We start from the raw sequence: 17,624 nt of genomic DNA on the forward strand, positions 1-17,624 counted from the left end.
GGGGCAGGGGAGCAGCAGGGCCAGGGCAGGGGGCACAAGGCACAGGTCCTGGTTTCTTATTCTTTATTCCCTGCTCTTGCCACCTGATGTGAAATGTTCCATTTTCATTCCATTTTCCAAACTTGTTCCTCCTGGAGGTCTCTAGTTGAAGAAAAAATAAATAAAAGCAGTCCCATCCAGTAAGACGGGGGCAGGCAGCCTTCAGGGAATGGCACACAGCCCGACCCCATGGTCTGCTCCTGGTGATCTCCTTCTGCTTTCCTGCTTGGAGACTGCTGGGGCTGAGGGCAGGAGAGCTGTGGAAGCCAGAACAGTGAACAGAGCTCATCAAACCCCAGTGCTCCTGCTGCAGGGAGAGATGTGCATCACCATGGCAACCGTGGCCAAGGATGCACAGAGCTGGGTACCCCAAATGGGGAGGAGACTGGGGGACCACACTGACCCTGTTCCCACTCCCCCAGTGCCACCCCTTAGCCCAGCACTTGCTGAGGCATTGATTTGGCACAGCAGCTCCTCCCCTCCCATGCTCAGGCAGGGCAAAGAGCTGCAGAGGGTGAGGGGAAGGCAGAGGTTAGGGCTCAGGGGTCTTGCAGTGTCAAAGTCCAGTAGATTTTTTCCAGAGACATTGGAAATGCTGAAGGCAGCCAGAGCAGGGGTCAGGCCAGCACCCTGGGGAAGCGAGGCGTCCTCTGAGGGTTTTGGAATCTGTGCCAGGCTTTGCTGCTCTCCCCAAGAGTCTTGCTTGACACTTATCTAAATTAAATCTCCCTGTTCATCCTGCTGGCTTGCCAAGGTCACAGGATCAGGCAGTGCCACTGCTCCAGCCTTCCCTCTTGTCTGCAGTTCCCTCCTCGCTTGCTCTATCTGCAAATACACCCCACATGTACCAAACACCCGAGGCAGAGCGGTGCCAGGGCCAGGAGACACAAGGCCTGCAGCCCATGGGCAGACAAAGGGAGGTTTGGACCATCCAGTCCATGTCTTCAGGCCAGGGTGGCAGTCACTTGGTTGGATGTGATGGGTGGGATGTACACAAAACAGTTCCTTGAGAACCTGCCATAAAATATCAGAAATATGTTAGGCAGATGAGGATGAGCACCTGTTGATGAGGGGGTGGTTTTGAAGAACAAGCACTGGACTCTTTCCTTTGATGGCTTTCAGAACAACAGCTGAAAGGCCTCCCAGCCTGCAGGGAAGGTGCTCAGGGTTCCAGGATGCTCTGAGCGATCTGCTTGGAAGGGCAGAGAGGAGCAGGACTAAGCTGCTCCCCATGGCCAGGAGGGCACTGAAGTGGGATGGGGCTGACCCAGCTGGATCCTGCCACGCTGGGATTGCATCCAAACCTCAGAGATGCTCATCAACCCTGCCCCCCCTCCAGCCAGTCACTCTGGTGTCCCAAACCCAGCTCCCAGCAGCTCAGGGGGACACAGGCTCACACAGGGACAGGTAAGTGCCCTTTCAGCAGTGATGTCCCCCCACAGCTGTGTGCAGGGTCTGGGGGCACATTTCCTTAGCACGGGCAGCAGCCCCACAACCACAGTGATGGGCTGAGTCCTCAGGCCTCCCTGAGCCTCGTTAGGAAAAGGAGCCCATCCCACCCCCTGAGGAGCTCCCAGCTGAGCCTAAGTGACCCTCTGGGATCAGCAAAGAACGCAGTGCTGGGCTGAAACACAGCTCAGAGTGCTCACTGAGGATGCTCTGTCCCCACACAGTATTTTGGGGACTGATGGATGAGCAGCTGCATCTGGCACAGCCCTGGAGAGAGGTGCCAGGTCATCTGGAGCGAGAGGAGAGGTGACCTCTGCGCCTGGCTGCTCATGGAGCAGGAGGGGCAGCCCCATGGCTGCTGGCAGGGCCACCCCAGCCGGATGGTCCAGCTGCCCTTGGCCAGTCCCGCAGCACAGAGCATCCCTGCACAGCCACTGCGCAGAGCCCACCCCCAGCACCAGCATCAGGGGTATTTTTAGCCTGGAAAAGTGCCACAAAATCATAGAGCAACATTTGCTGGAGTTGGGACCAACGTCTCAGTTCACCTTGCAATCCCCTCTGGGTCACCCTGCCCTGCTTGGTGAGGCACTGGGTCCTGCTGGCACTGCCGCATAAACACCAAGCCCCCCACTGGGGTCCCCAGTGCCACCTGTCCCCTCCTCCTACACCATGGAGCCACCCTCCTTTAGGAGCAGCTCCAAATATCCCCCGTGACCTTCCAGGCCACAGAAAGGGACATCCTGCCCTGTCCCTCTGGTGGCTACACCTGGATCCAGTGCCTGTTTGCCCTGCTAAGGAATGGGGGCACATCTGGGCTCTCTGCCCATGCTCTGGTCCAGTCCCTCCACCAAAGCACCACCACAGCTACTGATGCCTTCCCCATTTATTGCAATGAGATGATTTTTGGTCCTGCTGAGAAAGAAAAGCACCCACAGCTTATTATACAGCTTCTCCAGGGAAAGGCAGGGACCAGCACAACACTGGAAAAGCAGTGACATTCCATGACAACAGTGTCCAAACCAGGCTCACGCCAGGCAGCCATGGATAGCTGCAGGCTGGCAGCAGAGCACAGCCACCCACCAGAATGTGTTTGCTCCAGCACTATTTTCACACCCCAATAATTGCCTCAAAATGTTTGCTTTGGGGGAGTCTGCCTCTGTGTCCCCCCAGGGTGGAGGGGGATGTTCTCTTCCCCAGTGCAGGCACGTGGGGTTTTCCTGTTTGTTTTGCTGCTTTCCTTAGAAACGGCGATGAGATTGTGCCTGCTCTCCCTTATTTTCACTGGTCAGAGGATTAAAAAAGGGAAAGGGAACTGACATGGCCCTAAACTGAAGGCAACAGAGAACTTGAATCTTTCACAAGGAGTGCTGTGCTCCCCAGGGCTCATTAAGCATTTAAGCAGTTGGTCCAGACAAGTGCACAGCAGCCCTTGCACGCTGGCTGGCTGGCAGAGCCCTCTGCAGCAGCTCTGCTTCACACCTTGATTTCTGCAAAAGAAAATCCCAGTCCTGGGCCACAAGAGACAGGAGGATGCCCAGAGCTGGCTGGGCTGGCTGGGAGTCTTGGGAGAGGGGAAGGAAGTCAGGAGAGAATTAGGAGACAGGATGGAGGTGCCTGTGATGTGGTGCTTTGTAATTACAACAAGCACAGTCTCCCAGAGTGTCAGATTGTGCCTGATGAATTGCAGAGTCGTTATCCTGTCCTGGCCCATGTGCCAGCCCTTCACCTGGTCTGGGGCTGAAAGATGCAGAGCAAGCAATGCCCCCAAAGCAGGAGCTGCCTCTGAGCTGCTACCAAGCCCTCCCCAGAGCGACTGACCCTCCAAGCCTGCTGGAGGGGTGCTGAAGCAGGTTGCTCAAAGCCCCCCACAAACCTGTGCCCTCCTGTCCTTCCTGGTGCTTCAGGTCTTCCTGGCTCCAGGGCAAAGGCAAATCTGTGCTCTCTCCAAAGGAGAGACCAAGGATGAGTGGGAAGCAGCAGGATGACTTTGTGGTCCTACAATAAAGAGCACTCCTTTGCCTGCTGTCCTTCTTCTCCCTCACCCCTCAACACAAATAGCACAAAGCTGGTCTTTATCCTGAAACTGAGCTTAAGCACCTGAACCTTTTCTCTGGAAAAAAAGCCCAAACCTGTTTTCAAGGGGTTGAATGACTCAGCCTCACCTTGTAATGGTGTTGTCTGCAAAACCACTTCAGGGTTTCATTTATCAGACACGATTAAATCTGTAGATGTGGCACTGCAGGGCTGAGCAGCAGAGAGGGGCTGGGGTACAGGCAGTGTGGGTTGGCACAGCCCTTCTCCAGGCTCTAGAGCCAGGCAGGTTTGAGGCAGGTAAGTGTCTGGCCTCAAAGAAGCAGTTTGATGTGAACTCAGAGACAGTGGAGGGAAAGGGAAAGAAGATATCTCACTTTTCTCCCCATCTGAGCAAACCCAGTCTCTGTTGCCTGCACGTCTCCTGTTAGCAGAGCCTGGCAAGGTGACAGGGACAGCTTTGGGGCAGGGACATGGGGGTCCCCCTGGGGGCTGCACCAGGCTGGCAGCCACTGGATCAGAGCGTGGTCTTTGCCCCCTGCCCAGTCTTGCTGCCTCTGGGGAGAGCAGCCACAGGGCAACCTGGTGGTGGATGCCTGTCTCCAGGAGCCCAGTGCTGACAGCTGCCTGCTGGCTGGAATCTCGACTGTTTACAGAAAAAAACACCTCAGGCCTTGATTTGAGGGACATGGGGGATAATAAGCCTATTCTTGTCACTCCCAAAAATCCCCTGGTGGGGATGAGGCGCCATCCTGGGGGCCCCTGGGCACTGCTGGGGCTCTGGTTTTGCAGCTGCTGCTCCATCCCCCCGACCCAGCCAGCAACAAATCAGCACTGCCTTCGCCCTCCTGATGGGATGCTCGCTGCCTTCATTTTCTCAGAGCTCACTTTCAGCCCTGCTTCACTCCTCGCAGCGCTGGCTGCCTGCAGAGCTGCAAGGCGGGCAGGAGGGCTGTGCCTGCATCATCCCCCCCAGTGCTGCCCATCGGGGAGCCGCACTGGCTTCACCGGCCTCTCCAAGAGCCTCGTCAGCTCGCTCCCAGCGCCCTGCTGACCACAGCACTCATGGCTTGTAGCTGGTTATCTTGAGCTCCCATGCTCGTGGCCACCTGACACGCTGGCCCCACAGCCGCTCTGACCATCCTCAGGGCCCTCAGCTGATGTAGGGACACCGTGCCAGTGCCTCAGTTTCCCCAGAGAGCAGAAAGGATGCACTGGCTCCCTCCTCCCCGAAGTGTCAGGTCCGCTTAGCTCGGACAGTGTCAGGAAGAGGAGCTGTCACACAGAGTGGTTTGCTCTGCTCCCTGGGGCTCCGCGTTGTGCCTTGCGCCTCCCAGCACCGTGGCACCGCAAACATTAATGGCAACGGTAATCAGAGGAGACTGGGCCCAGCTCCTGGTGTGGGAGAGCCGATGAGTGGGGATGAGGACTCCTGCACGCTGCCTCAAGCCAAGTGCCCGCTGGCCACCGCCTGCAGCCCCCTCTGCCCTGCTGGGCCAGGCACCCTGGGCTCAGCCTCACACAGCCAGTGGGGACCTCTCAAAGTCCTGCACTCGCCCTGGGGAGAGCAGGCACAGGGGGCACCGTGCTCTCCTTCTCCTCTGAGATCCTCCTCTGTGGACCCCTGCGGCAATGGCTTTGTACAGCAGCTCCCAGCCATTACCAGACTGCAATTAATACAAATAAATGAGATGAGCCAGCCACACTAGAGTGAACAGAAACCTGACTGACATATCTGCCAGGAATCATTTATTCTTCGCTTTTATCTTTTTTAAATACTATTTACTTCCTTGCAAATTAATCACAGATTGCCTTGGACCAGAGGCGACTCTGCGGCTTGGCCGGGTGGCCTCAGGGGACAGGGCAAAGGCGGCCGAGCAGCCCGAGTCCCAGCCCTGCCTCTGGTTAACAGGCAGCTCCCCTCCTCTGCCTCGGTTTCCCTCTCCCTGGCAGCCGCTGCAGCTCCCGCATGGCGCAGACACGACTGTCCATCTTGTGTTCTCCGGGGAGCTCACCCAGGACAGTCTCGTCCATCCGCTGAGCCTCTGGGAAACGCAAGCGCGGGAGTCCCCGCAGCAGGAGGGAGCCGAGCTGCGGCCCCAAGGCCAGCCAGAAGGATTTAGGAGCCCTGTTTTCCCCAGCCGCTCCCCCCCATCCGACGGGCAGCTCCTCTGGGACATCCCTCAGCCCCCGCACATCCCTCAGCCCCGCACGTCCTCTGATCCCGGTCCTGTTCCCGTCCTCCGAGCATCCCTTGCGCAGCCATCAGCGCTGCCACATTCCTCAGCCCCGGCCCCGACCCCGGTGCGCCCCGGGACCCTCCCAAACCCCGCGGGGGTCGCTCAGTCCCCGCTCCGAGGAGCCCCCACGGGGGACGCGGGCTCCGGGACAGCCCGGGCTGGGCGGCAGAGGGCCCCGAGGGGACGGGGAGGAGGCGGGCACGGGAGCCCCCAGCGCCGTGCCCGCCTCCCGCCCGCCGCGGCGGCCGAAGCTCCGCCCGGCTCCCGGGGCCCGCAGCCGCCCGGCGCCCACCCCGCGGCGGGCGGCCGGACTATGAGGAGCGGGAGCGGGCGGGGGGCGGCGGCAGCGGCGGCGGCCCCGGTGCGGCGAGAGCGGGAGCGGGGACGCCGCCGCCGCCGGCCGGGTCATGCCCGTGCGCCCGGGGCGGCGGGGCTGCGGGCTGCGGCGGGATGGGCGCGCTCCGAGCCGGTGCCCTCGCCTTCCTCCTCCTCCTCCTCCTCGGCTGCCTCCTGCCCCGGCGCGGCCCGCTCAGGTGAGCGCACGGCGCGGGTGCTCGGTGCTGCGCGGGGCTGCGGGACCGCTGCTCTCCGAGCCGCTGCCCCGGCACCCGGACCCCATCCCCCGGGAGCCGCGATTCCCCTCCGGCCCCCGGCTATCACCCCCTCTCGGAGACAGAGCTCTCCTGCGGGACCCGGCCATCCCCTTTCAGACCCGGAACCCTCATCCCGACCCCCGATCCGGACCTGTCCTCCGGGGCCTGATGCCCCAGACAGAACGCTCCCAGCTCCTATCTGGATCTCCCGCAAATCTGGCCTCGCTCTCCATTCCCCAGGACCCTGACCCAGCGCTCCGAGGGACCCAGCAGACCTTCCCCTTCCAGTCCCCCACTGCGCACAGCCAGACCCTGCCTGTCCCCAGCAGCCCCTGAGGGTTCCCCTGGCCCCGGGCCAGCAGGAGAGTATTGCCACCACGGGAGAAAGGGAGAGCTGGGCCAGGTGATTTCCCAGACAGCTCCTTCTCTGGTGCTGCAAAGCCCCTGAGACGTCCAGATCCTTTTGGCTCATGGTGTTTGGGGGGAGGAGAGCTCAGGACAGCCCCTGACCCAGACCCTAGGTCACTCGGGACAGTGGGGGGGTGCCCCAGGTCTCCAGGTACAGGAACAACCCTTGTCCCACTTGGGTGGAAAATCTAAAGTCCCCCAGGTCCCTTTTTCCATCTCTGCCCACCTCGGATGTTATATGGGACAAGGTGGGATGCAAGGGAGAGTGGGTCAGGAAGGGAGGGGTTGAGGGCTGCAGGACTCCTGGGCTGAGCCTGATCCCAGTCCCCTTCCCACCACTCGGTATGGCTGGAGCAGCATGGGGGGATTTTGCAACATTTATGGCAAGGAGGGGTAAAATAGAATTGCTTCACGTGCAGAATCTGCTTGTCTCAGGGCAGCGTTTTTAGGCAGACATCAGCATTTTCCAGCCCTGCTGTCCACTCGCTCCACAGAGGTGCTGAGTTCCAGGGCCCTGCGGTGGCCAGCCCAGGGTGGGGCAGAGGCCCCAGGGCAGGCAGTGCCTCCCGTGGGGAGCTGCAGGCAGGGGCTGTGCCCAAGAGCTTCGTCCCAGCATGGCCCTGCCAGGGATGCCGTGGGAAGTGGCTGCACTCTGGGCATTTTGGCATCCCCCACGCAGGTCTGAGCTGCAGATCCGCCGTGGCTCAGGCAGTTATCTGAGCCTCTCCAAGGAGCTACCTGCCAAGGGAACCCGGGAGCCTCCCTCCCACGTGCTCCAGGGGAGAACCCTCACTGTCCTCTCCTGCTGAGGAGGACATGGTTCATAGCTGTGTGGTAGGCAGAAGCCTCACTTAACTCCCTGCTAGCCTGGCCTCTTGCAGCCCTCCTCCCAAAGGCACCACACCGTGCTCGTGCAGCTCCTGGCAGGGAATTTCTCCCAGCCTTTTGCTCTTGATTAGGATGAATCTCAGGTATTCTCTGCTGCCCTTCTCCAATTAAAGGAAAACCTGCCCCACTGAAATATTTTGGTTGTGACCATTTCTAGCTCGTAAGGGTGCACATAAACCCCTCTAGGATGAATTTCACCTCTTTGAAAAGAGGTAGGAGGAAGGACCACAGGGCTCCCAGCATCATCTTCTTCTTGTAGTGATGGGGTTGTAGCACCAAGGAGGAGTGGGATCCACCTGGGCATAGATCTGGTGGAGTTATAAGGCAGCATGCAGCAGCACCAGCAGTATGCTCAAAGCTTCTTTTGTGCCCAGAGATCTCTGGCTAATTCCTCTCCATCACAGCCACATGCCTGGCAATGTGGTGAGTGAACATCTCTTGCATTGTTCCTTGAAATGATCATTATAGACTGACAGGAAGAGAGAAGCTGGCAGGCTAAGATGCATTCACAAAAATATCCCCTCCAGAGTCAGTTTAAATAAATCTCCATCATCATTCAGAGCACTGTGTGGGAGAGCTCATCACCATGGCTAGTATGGAGGTGGGCTTTGCTGCTCCTCTCCTGCCACATCTCCTTGGCCCCTGGCAAGGTGTCAGAACCCAGCTGTGCTCTGGACACCTCCTCACTCAGGCAGGGTCATTGTGTCCCCCAAGCCATGAGCCCATCACAGGCAGTGTGTGATTGTTTGCTCAGCAACTCAAGCCAGAGCTGTAGGTGGAACCTGAGGAGCCTCCCTGCTTTCCCCCTCCAGCACTGGTTGTGCCCTGTCTTCACCACAGCCCTGGAGCCAAGAGGCACTGGCACCCAATCCCATGCCAAGGGACGTGGTGGAGCAGGGACAGGCAAAATGTGGGCATGTGACACTCAGGTGAGGGGGAAAGCCACCAGGATCACAGCAGAAGGAAGGGATCCCCCCAACATGCTGACTGGGAACTGGAGTGGCTGCAGCACGGGCACAGCCGCCTGCCCTGGCAGCCAAGTGTCCCCACAGGGTGCCAAAATGCCTGCAGACTCCTGGTGCCAGCAGGCAGCAGCTGACCTGCCTCCTCTGCCCCACAGGCTGGTCTCAGGGCGGGAGGAGATTAAAGCTGGTTCCCGAAGCTCACCCCAGCCCATGTCACCCTCTGATTTCCTGGACAAGCTTATGGGACGAACCTCAGGGTACGACGCCCGCATTCGACCCAACTTCAAAGGTAAGAGCGAAGGTGTGAGGGTTCCAAACCTGGCAGATCCATGCTGCTGGCTGCCCAAACCCGGGGGCTTTGGGGCAGAACCCTGACACATCCCCGTGTCCCAACACCCTCCCCGGTGTCCCGGCCACCCCTGCCAGCACTGTGTGCTCACTGTGCCCGACAGCACGGGCGGCTGCAGTGCCTGCAGGGTGTGCTGGGGCTCACCCACACCCCGGGGACAGGCAGGGGACAGGCTGTGTGTGTCCAGCCAGGCAGTGCCTGCCGGAGCCGGTGTCCCCGCGTGTGCCCACGGAGCGCACGTGTCTCGGCAGCCGGCGGCAAGAGGAGGCTTCACGCTGTTTTCCAGGTCCACCTGTCAACGTGACGTGCAACATCTTCATCAACAGCTTTGGCTCTGTCACCGAGACCACCATGGTGAGGGTTTTGCTGGCGCGGCGGGCTCTCCTCCTGTCCTGTCCTGTCCTGTCCTGTCCTGTCCTGTCCTCTCCTCTCCTCTCCTCTCCTCTCCTCTCCTGTGCCTCGGGGCTGGCAGCAGCTGTGCAGGAGAGCGTGTGGGTCCCAGTGCCCATGGCTGTGCTTACAGGGGCTCCTGTGACCCCTTCTCTGGAGCCATCCTGGCACCAAGGTGGGGACACAGCTGAGGCTTTTCTGGGGTCAGCTAACACAAGCTTAGCTGTGTGGGTCACATTCCCTGTGCCTGAGCTGGAAGAAAGATCCCCCCCAAAAGGATTACAGTGAGGCAGCTGGATGTAGCCCCCCACCATCCTGAACCTCCTTGCGTGCTTGAGGAACACCTCAGAGGAAATCCCAGGGCTAAAATTTCCTATTTGTGCTTCTGCAAAAGCCTTAATACTATCAAGAGGCCCACAGAGCATTGTGTAGAGTGCTGCGGGCAGCAGTTACTGGTCTTCCTCCTCCTTCTCTCAGCTGCTGTGGCCTTGGCTTTTTAATTTCCCCTGGCTGCCAACAGCATGGGAAGGCTCCTGAGCTGCCCCTGCTCCACGCTTTATTAGTGTCAGGCACGCAGCAACAGCAGGGCTGAGCCTCAGGGGAGACAGCCCCTTCCACCTCCTCCTCCTCCTCCTCCTCCTCCTCCCCAGGCACCACGATGTGTTCATAGCTGACGTGGTGCCCTCTGTCCCAGGACTACCGGGTGAACGTGTTCCTGCGGCAGCAGTGGAACGACCCCCGCCTGGCTTACCGGGAGTACCCCGACGACTCCCTCGACCTCGACCCCTCCATGCTCGACTCCATCTGGAAGCCAGACTTGTTCTTTGCCAACGAGAAAGGGGCCAATTTCCACGAGGTCACCACCGACAACAAGCTCCTGCGCATCTTCAAGAATGGCAATGTGCTCTACAGCATTAGGTAGAACCTTCCCCTCTGGTGCAGTGCCTGAGTGGGGAGGCAAAGCTCTCCTCTTGCCTTCCATGTGGCAACTGTTCCGCACTGTCTGCCCCAGCTCCAACAACTCCCTCCTTTCCTCTGCCTCCTCCAGGCTGACACTGATCCTGTCCTGCCCCATGGACCTCAAGAACTTCCCCATGGACATCCAGACATGCACCATGCAGCTGGAGAGTTGTGAGTACCTCAGGGGGTTCAAGCTGTGCTTCATTTCCCTCTTCCCATCCCATCCCCTCCCATTCCATGCCATCCCAAAAGCTGGCAGCTCACTTTTTCTGAGGGACAGAAGCAGGACAAAGTTCAGGGTGGGGTTGAACAGGGTACATGTCCCCATCCCATGGCTGCCTACATCCCCTCCAGTTGGCTACACTATGAACGACCTCATCTTCGAGTGGCTGGAGGAGCAGGAGGCCGTGCAGGTGGCAGAGGGCTTGACGCTCCCACAGTTCATCCTCAGGGATGAGAAGGACCTGGGCTATTGCACCAAGTACTACAACACAGGTGAGCACCCCAGGGACCTGCTGCCATCCCCTCACCATGACCCAGGGGTCCCTCTTGCCCACTGGGGCCATCTCTCCCTACAGGCAAGTTCACCTGCATTGAGGTGAAGTTCCACCTGGAGAGGCAGATGGGTTACTACCTGATCCAGATGTACATCCCCAGCCTGCTCATTGTCATCCTCTCCTGGGTCTCCTTCTGGATCAACATGGATGCAGCACCAGCCCGGGTGGGCCTGGGCATCACCACGGTGCTCACCATGACCACGCAGAGCGCCGGCTCCCGGGCCTCCCTGCCCAAGGTCAGTGCTGGGCTCCCCCGCTGCAGCCCCCCGCCGTGCCCCAGGGGCAGGGGCAGCCTTTCCCTGGGAATGGCTTGGTTTTGGAGTCTCATCAGCTGGGGCACCACACGTGCTGAGGGGAAACGCTGCCCTGGCCCGTGTGCCCAGGCTGAGAGGGCTCCCACGCTTCTTGGCAGGGGGACGAAGCTGGCAGTGGGGGGGATGAACAAAGTGGGGGGCAGTAGGTCCCTGAGCCCCCTCTCACCCCGGCAGGTGTCCTATGTGAAGGCCATTGACATCTGGATGGCCGTGTGCCTGCTCTTCGTCTTCGCCGCCTTGCTGGAGTACGCAGCCGTCAACTTTGTCTCCCGCCAGCACAAGGAGTTCATGCGCCTGCGCCGCCGCCAGCGACGGCAGAGGATGGTGAGTCCCCCCCTCTCTCATGACATCTGCTCATCCTCAGCCCCTGAGGGGACACCCCAGGGCTGCAGGGACAGTTTCTCAGCAGCCCCCAGGGCAGGGCTGCGTTCCCTTGCCCCAGATGGCTCCTCCAGCACCCCGGGGACCCACAGGCATTGCAGCACAGTGCACAGCACCCATGGGTGCTTCAGACGCTGCTTAGGGTGCTGTCCTTCTGCTGCTGGGACATCCTCAGGCTCTGCTTCCTCTAAAAATGCAGAAAAATAAACAGTGAGGATGGGGGAAAAAACAGCCTTTCCCCTTAGCTGCAGCTCCAAACCTGGGCTCCTTGCTGTGCCATAGTGGTGACAGGGACTCACTGCTGTGTCAGGGACCTGGTGGCACCCAGGGACAGGTCTGGGCTGCAGAAAGGAGCACAGCAACATCTGGAGAGACAGGATCCCTTACTCATGGCAATAGTCCTCCCCTCTGTCAGCCCATCAACACAGGCATCAGGCCTGCAAGAAGCTTGGGGTAGGCACGTGGCTGCCCCTCACTCATTTTCTTGCCATAAACACTCTGTGAGGCACCAGATCTCCACAGAAAACATGAGTACACGCACACACACCACACAGGCTCACAGAGTCCCGTGCAACCAAATCCTTTCAGCATATGCTGAAGACAGGTCCCAGTGCCAGGGCACACTGTGGGGGCTTTTCCCACCCCCCCAGAGCCCCCGTCTCCCCACCATCCCCATCGTGGCACCCAGAGCCGCTGCCCCGGGAGCGAGGTAGAGCCCTCGGTCACCCACTGTCCTGTTTCTGTTTGGTGCACACTGCTGGATGCCAAAAGGGCCTGAGCAGCGGCACGGCCAGCCTGGAGTCCCTGCGGCAGCTGAGCAGCCGGCACAGCAGCGAGCACACCTACGCGACGCTCTCGCAGCTCTCCAGCTCCCGGGTAAAGCACGACCCTCCGGCAGCCCCCCGTGCTTCCCCAGCCAGCCTCACCCTCCCCTCCCCAAAAGGAGCCCCCAGGAGCCAGCCCTGGGGGGCCAGCAAGGGCCTGTGGAAGAAGCAGGCCAGTGATTTGCAGAGAGTATGTGCCCGTAGGATGCGGCTGCCAGTTCCTGGGCTCAAAAGTTTTGAGAGAGGGATGGGAACGGAGCAGATTTCCCCATAGACACCCCCACTCCATGCCTTGGGTTCCCCTTCCATAAAGCAGCACTGGCACAGTCCCTTTTGCTGAGGCTGGCTGATGGCTGCTCCTGGGCTGCTGCCCAGCTCCCCAGCCATGCCCACACCTCTGGCAGGGTGAGGGCTCTGCCTCCCTGCGGGCAGGTTCCAGGCACTCCTGGCTGCCTGCAGCCACTCCAGCACAGGCAGCTGCTCAGGGCACACGGGCACTTTGCAGCTTGAGGCATTGGGAGAAGAAGTGTGGGGCAGGGCAAGCTCCCAGGATATGGGGAGATGCAGGGGGTCAACCACATCTCCAAAGAGGAGATCAGGCCTGGTCACCCTCACCTCTACACCATCATCAGCCTTCAGATGCCAGGAGAGGCATCTTTGCACCCTGCCTTTCACAGATGACTCCTGGAGATCAACACCCACCCAGCCTGGGCAGGGATAGGGAGGCTCTGTCCGACCCAAGGACCATCTGTTGGCTTAGAACAGACCAAAGTGCAGCTGCCCTGAGGTGGAGGCTGCAGAGCTGCCCCAGGGTGCTGCTGACACAGCACTGGATGCAACCAGGAACACCCCAGGCTGCTGCTCAGTCAGAGGTGGGAGCAGAGCCCTGCTACATGCAGCTCCTGTGCCTGGGAAAGCAAAGCCCAGGTTTCACAGCCTGAGGGTAAAGTCCTCCCACAGACCACTCAAAACCAGGCTCAGGAACAGGCTAGGCCTGCTGGCTGTCCAGGCTGGGGGAGCAGCTGCTGGTCCCCAGGGCACACAGAGCACCCCAGCTCCCCCTGCCCAGAGTGGCTGCAGGCACTCAGCCTGAGGCAGGGAAATAAAACTGTACTGCAAATGACAACTAACCTCAGCAAGCTGAGCTACTGCTGCTCTTCCCACTGTAAAATCTTGCTTAGCCTGTGGATTGCTGAGTGAAATAAAGATGCCAGAGTAAAAACTCTCTGCATGAGAGCCCCTGTGCCAGCCGAGCGCCTGCAGGGGCTGAGCTCAGCAAGCAGCCTCTGTGTCCTGGAGGGCAGTGCTGGCCAGAGACGGTGTTTGGGATCCCAAACAGCACCCAGACACAAAGTGAGGCACTGACCTGCAGCAGACCTTGGAAGAAGGGACACACCACAGCCAGATACAGCATCAGCAAAGGCAGAGGGGAGCTGAGCTGAGCCACAGAGACCAGATGAGTCCAGGGGCTCAGCAAAAAGCCAGATGTGCAGCCTGTGCTTGCACATGCCCATCCCTCGTCAAATCTTTGTGCACATAACCCTCTCCAAGGCTAAAAGAGCAGGAAAAGGCAAGTGGCAAACCGTGCACAGCTGTTGATGGGGAGGAGTGCAGGCACTGCTGGCCAGCCCCTGAGGCACCCAATCCGTGCCCTGAACAATGGCAGTGGGCTGTGGCCAGAGACTCTCACGGCAGTTTTGCAGCCTTGATCATGAACATGCAATTCCATGGGCACATTGCCCTCTCTGCAGCCCTCTGCCAGCAAGGGGAGAGAGGGTGAGCAAGGGCAGAGAGACCAGCAAGGAATCCAGCTCTCTCAGCCTCCCTCCTCTGCTGCACCAGGCAGTCTCTGCCAAGCAGACATGAGGAGAAATGAGAGCGTGGGTTCTTGGAGAGACTGGGGTGCCCTGCAAGCCCTGGTGTAGCCAGGTTCCTGCATCCCTGCCCTGCTCTGCCCCAGCAACCTGCCCATCCCTTCCTGTTCACCATCACAGTCACACTTCCACCCCACAGCAAACACAGCAGTCACAGCAGTGCCTGCACACCTCAGATCCCTGCACCAAATACACCCTGCACCCCCTATGTGCCCCCTTCCACCAGTTCACCTCCCATCCCTCTGGCTGCCAGAGTCACGCTTCCCAAGCCCCAGAGCTGGAGCTGGGAGGAAGCTGGGGGCATGTGCAGGGCTGCCAGGGTCGGGTTGCCTTTGGATGCACCCTGCAACACATGCTGGATGAGAAGGCAGGGGCTCAGTGCTCAGCCCATACCCTGTGCACAGCACTGCCGGCCCCGTGCTCCTGCCTGGGTGGCTGGGGGTGTCTGACAGAGCGCCCAGCCTCGCACAGGCCCTCATCACACCACAGGGTGTGCAGGACGTGCAGCCTCAGGCCTGCAGCGCCAGCACCCACAGGCGCCCTGGCTGACGGCCTTTCCCTTCGCCAGGAGGAAGAGCTGAGCCGCGAGAGCCGCTTCTACCTGCGAGGCTACGGGCTGGGCCCCTGCCTGCAGCCCAAGGAGGGGGCTGGGGAGGGCCCTGGCGTGTACAGCCCCCCGCCAGCCAGCGCCGTGCTGCGGGAAGGGGAGAGCCTCCGCAGGCGCTACATCGACCGGGCCAAGCGGATCGACACCATCTCCCGAGCCGTCTTCCCCTTCACCTTCCTGGTCTTCAATATCTTCTACTGGGTCGTTTACAAAGTGCTGCGCTCAGAGGACATCCACTCGGTGCCCTGAGGCTGGAAAAGTACGACTGCCTCTTGGTGTGATCCCCACAGTGTGCCCAGGTGCCACAAGCTCAGCCAGAACTACATTTCCCTCTATCCTGGAGCGATGGCACAACTGGGCTGAGCCTCGGAGCCTGGACGTGTGGCAGCCCCCGTGCCCCACTGGATTCCGTAGCACAAAGTGGGGGATCAACAATCACAGGTCCCCATGGTCAGCTGGAGAGAGGGACCCCTCCTGCTTCCTGCATGGTGTCACCCCCAGGTACCCCAGGATGCTGTGCTGTCAGGGCACAGGGAAACAGCTACAAGCCAGGAATGCTGCACAGCTGGGGGAAGCCCAGAAGAGCCCCAGGTACTTTGGCACAGCCAGTAGCCAGAAAACATCACCTTCCAGAAAAATACCCTCCCCCTCTCCACACCTACCACTTTAGGCTGCTGCTTCTCCAGCCTGTGTCACTCAGCTGTGGGCCCCCAGCAGCCAGGAAAGAGCAGGCAGCACTCCTGCCTGCACCTGGACTCTTTGGGGTGCTGGCTGTGGCCCCATAGCCCCCTGCCCAGCAATGGACAGGGCCCCTCCAGCCCCACCCAGCTCCAACACCCAGCAAAGCAGCAGGTCGGGGATGCTGCCCTCCCTGCAGAGCTCAGAACTGCCCGTGATGCCCAGGGCTGCAGGCAGGACTGACAGGGACAGTGGGCAGGAGGCTCTGCTGGCTCCAAGGAAACGCCAGCCCTGAGGCAGGCAGCAGGCAAACTCAGTCCTACTGAAGGGCCACAGATGGCCACCGCAGTTGCAGATGGGGGTCACTTGGCACTGGGGAGATGGCACTACATTATCAGCAAGGTAGGGCCCACAGCCCGTATTCCAAGGGAGACTTTTTTGGATGAAAGCAGTGGGGAAAGCTTGGCCAATCCTTTTGGAGGAGCAGAGTGAGTGGTGGCATCCCCAGACTGCTGCATTCCCGCAGCACCACGGTGACAGAAGAGAGATGGAGATGAAAATTGCCCCATTCCCCGGCCCAGCAACCAGGTCAGCATCCCCTGGGCAGGTTCATCCCTAATACTCCTCCACTGCAGAGGAGAGCAACTGGGACCCCAAAAGGACAAGATCAGCAAGGCTTCCAGCCCTCCAGACCTGGATACCCTCCATGCTTTGCAGGAAATAAAAGCAGCAGGTGATGTTTAAGTCCTCCAGAGAGAAGTGTGGTGATGCTCTCCTTTCCCTCTGCCCACAGTCAGCCTGGAGGAGGTTGCAGCCCAGCCGGCCCCATGGCCATGGGTGCAGGAGAGGGCCCAGAGTCTTCCAGACAGGGCAGGATGGAAACAGGATTCACCCCTTTCCTTGGAGGCTGTGGTGCCCCCATGGCACAGTGAGTGCACAGTGACCCACCTGCCATGGCAGAATGGACCCTGCAGGGCAGGAGGGGGACACGGGCAGGAGGTCAGCACTGTCTTCTGAAGCCAGACCCAGGCAGAAACCCCTGCTGTGATCCCTGGCCTGGCTCCTCAGGCACCACTCATCACCCTCTTCCTCGCAGGACTGACTGGCAGCATCGTCCAGCCCTTCTGAGCCCCCTGAGCCCCAAGGAGTGCTCAGCATCATGCACCCATCTTACAGATGGGGCAAACAGAGAACTGGCCCCAGGCCAACCCAGGAGGGGACTGAAGGACCCACAGGACAGGCTGAGCCAGCTCCATCCCATTGCCAGCCCTGTGCATGCCTCCCCTGCTGTGGGGTCCCCCATGAGGTCCCAACATGTGTCCAGGCCAGACTTGCTTTTGGGGAGGCCCCATTTGCAGGCACTCTTGGCTCCCCAGCACCCGAGGCAGTGCCAAACAGGGAGGTACCGGTGTCTGAGCAGCACCCACAGGCACTGGGCAGCCATGCCAACCTCCAGCAGTGGTGGGTTTTTAAACAGCATCGATCTTCCTACGCAAATAAAGCTTTCTGGGATTTTCGGTGGTGTGTGCGAGGATTTGTCTCTGCCAAGAACACTGCAGCCAGCTCCCACTCACACTGTGGGGAGGGGACAAGGGCACAACTGCCCTGGGGGGACAGGAGCCCTGACCCACCATTAGCCCATATAAATATCATTACCTCTCCATGGGTGATTTTTCTGACATAATGATGACTGTCACATTTAATCCCATGTGGGAGATGCCAGGAGGGCTGTGCAGGAGCCCCCTGCAAGCCCTCAGCCCCAAACCTCATCACTTTCTCTCCCCACCCAGCTCTGTGGGGTGCTCCCCACAGTCACCCCAGCCCCTTTCCACCCATCCAGGCTTGGCCAGGGGACAGGACCCAGGATGAGGCGGAGGTGGGGCCAGGGGGGGTTTCAGCTCTGCGGTGGAGCTCAGACACCCGAGCATGTGCAGCATCCCAAGGGCAAACCTCCCTGTGTGGCCCCTCGGCCCCATCACTCCGGCTTGCTGGGCAGGCGCCAACCTTACAGAGCTGCCAGCTGTCCTGGGGGGCTTACGCCAGCCCTGCAGTGCCACCCGGGGCCGGGGCTTTTGTC

General features: G+C 60.1%; 1 protein-coding gene across 3 annotated transcripts; it reads left to right on the forward strand.

The window, feature by feature from the left end:
* The first annotated feature begins 6,129 nt into the window (after positions 1-6,129).
* Positions 6,130-17,064, forward strand: LOC111929190 (glycine receptor subunit alpha-4). Of its 3 annotated transcripts, none has more exons than XM_086850831.1 (10): positions 6,130-6,292; positions 8,769-8,902; positions 9,249-9,316; positions 10,047-10,270; positions 10,401-10,483; positions 10,667-10,807; positions 10,891-11,105; positions 11,358-11,507; positions 12,336-12,440; positions 14,831-17,064. In XM_086850831.1, exons 1-10 carry the CDS (start codon positions 6,210-6,212, stop codon positions 15,116-15,118), a joined length of 1,491 nt encoding a protein of 496 aa, XP_086706957.1. In that variant the 5' UTR covers positions 6,130-6,209; the 3' UTR covers positions 15,119-17,064. The 3 variants fall into 3 exon arrangements, with proteins under 3 accessions (XP_086706957.1, XP_023782463.2, XP_023782464.2); XM_023926695.2 differs by lacking the exon at positions 14,831-17,064 and adding an exon at positions 13,066-13,406; XM_023926696.2 differs by lacking the exon at positions 12,336-12,440 and having other exon boundaries at positions 6,133-6,292.
* The last annotated feature ends 560 nt before the right edge of the window (positions 17,065-17,624 follow it).

The sequence above is a fragment of the Cyanistes caeruleus genome, chromosome 14 (genome assembly GCF_971803275.1).
Source record: "Cyanistes caeruleus chromosome 14, bCyaCae1.hap1.1, whole genome shotgun sequence".
NCBI classification, from domain to species: Eukaryota; Metazoa; Chordata; class Aves; order Passeriformes; family Paridae; genus Cyanistes; species Cyanistes caeruleus.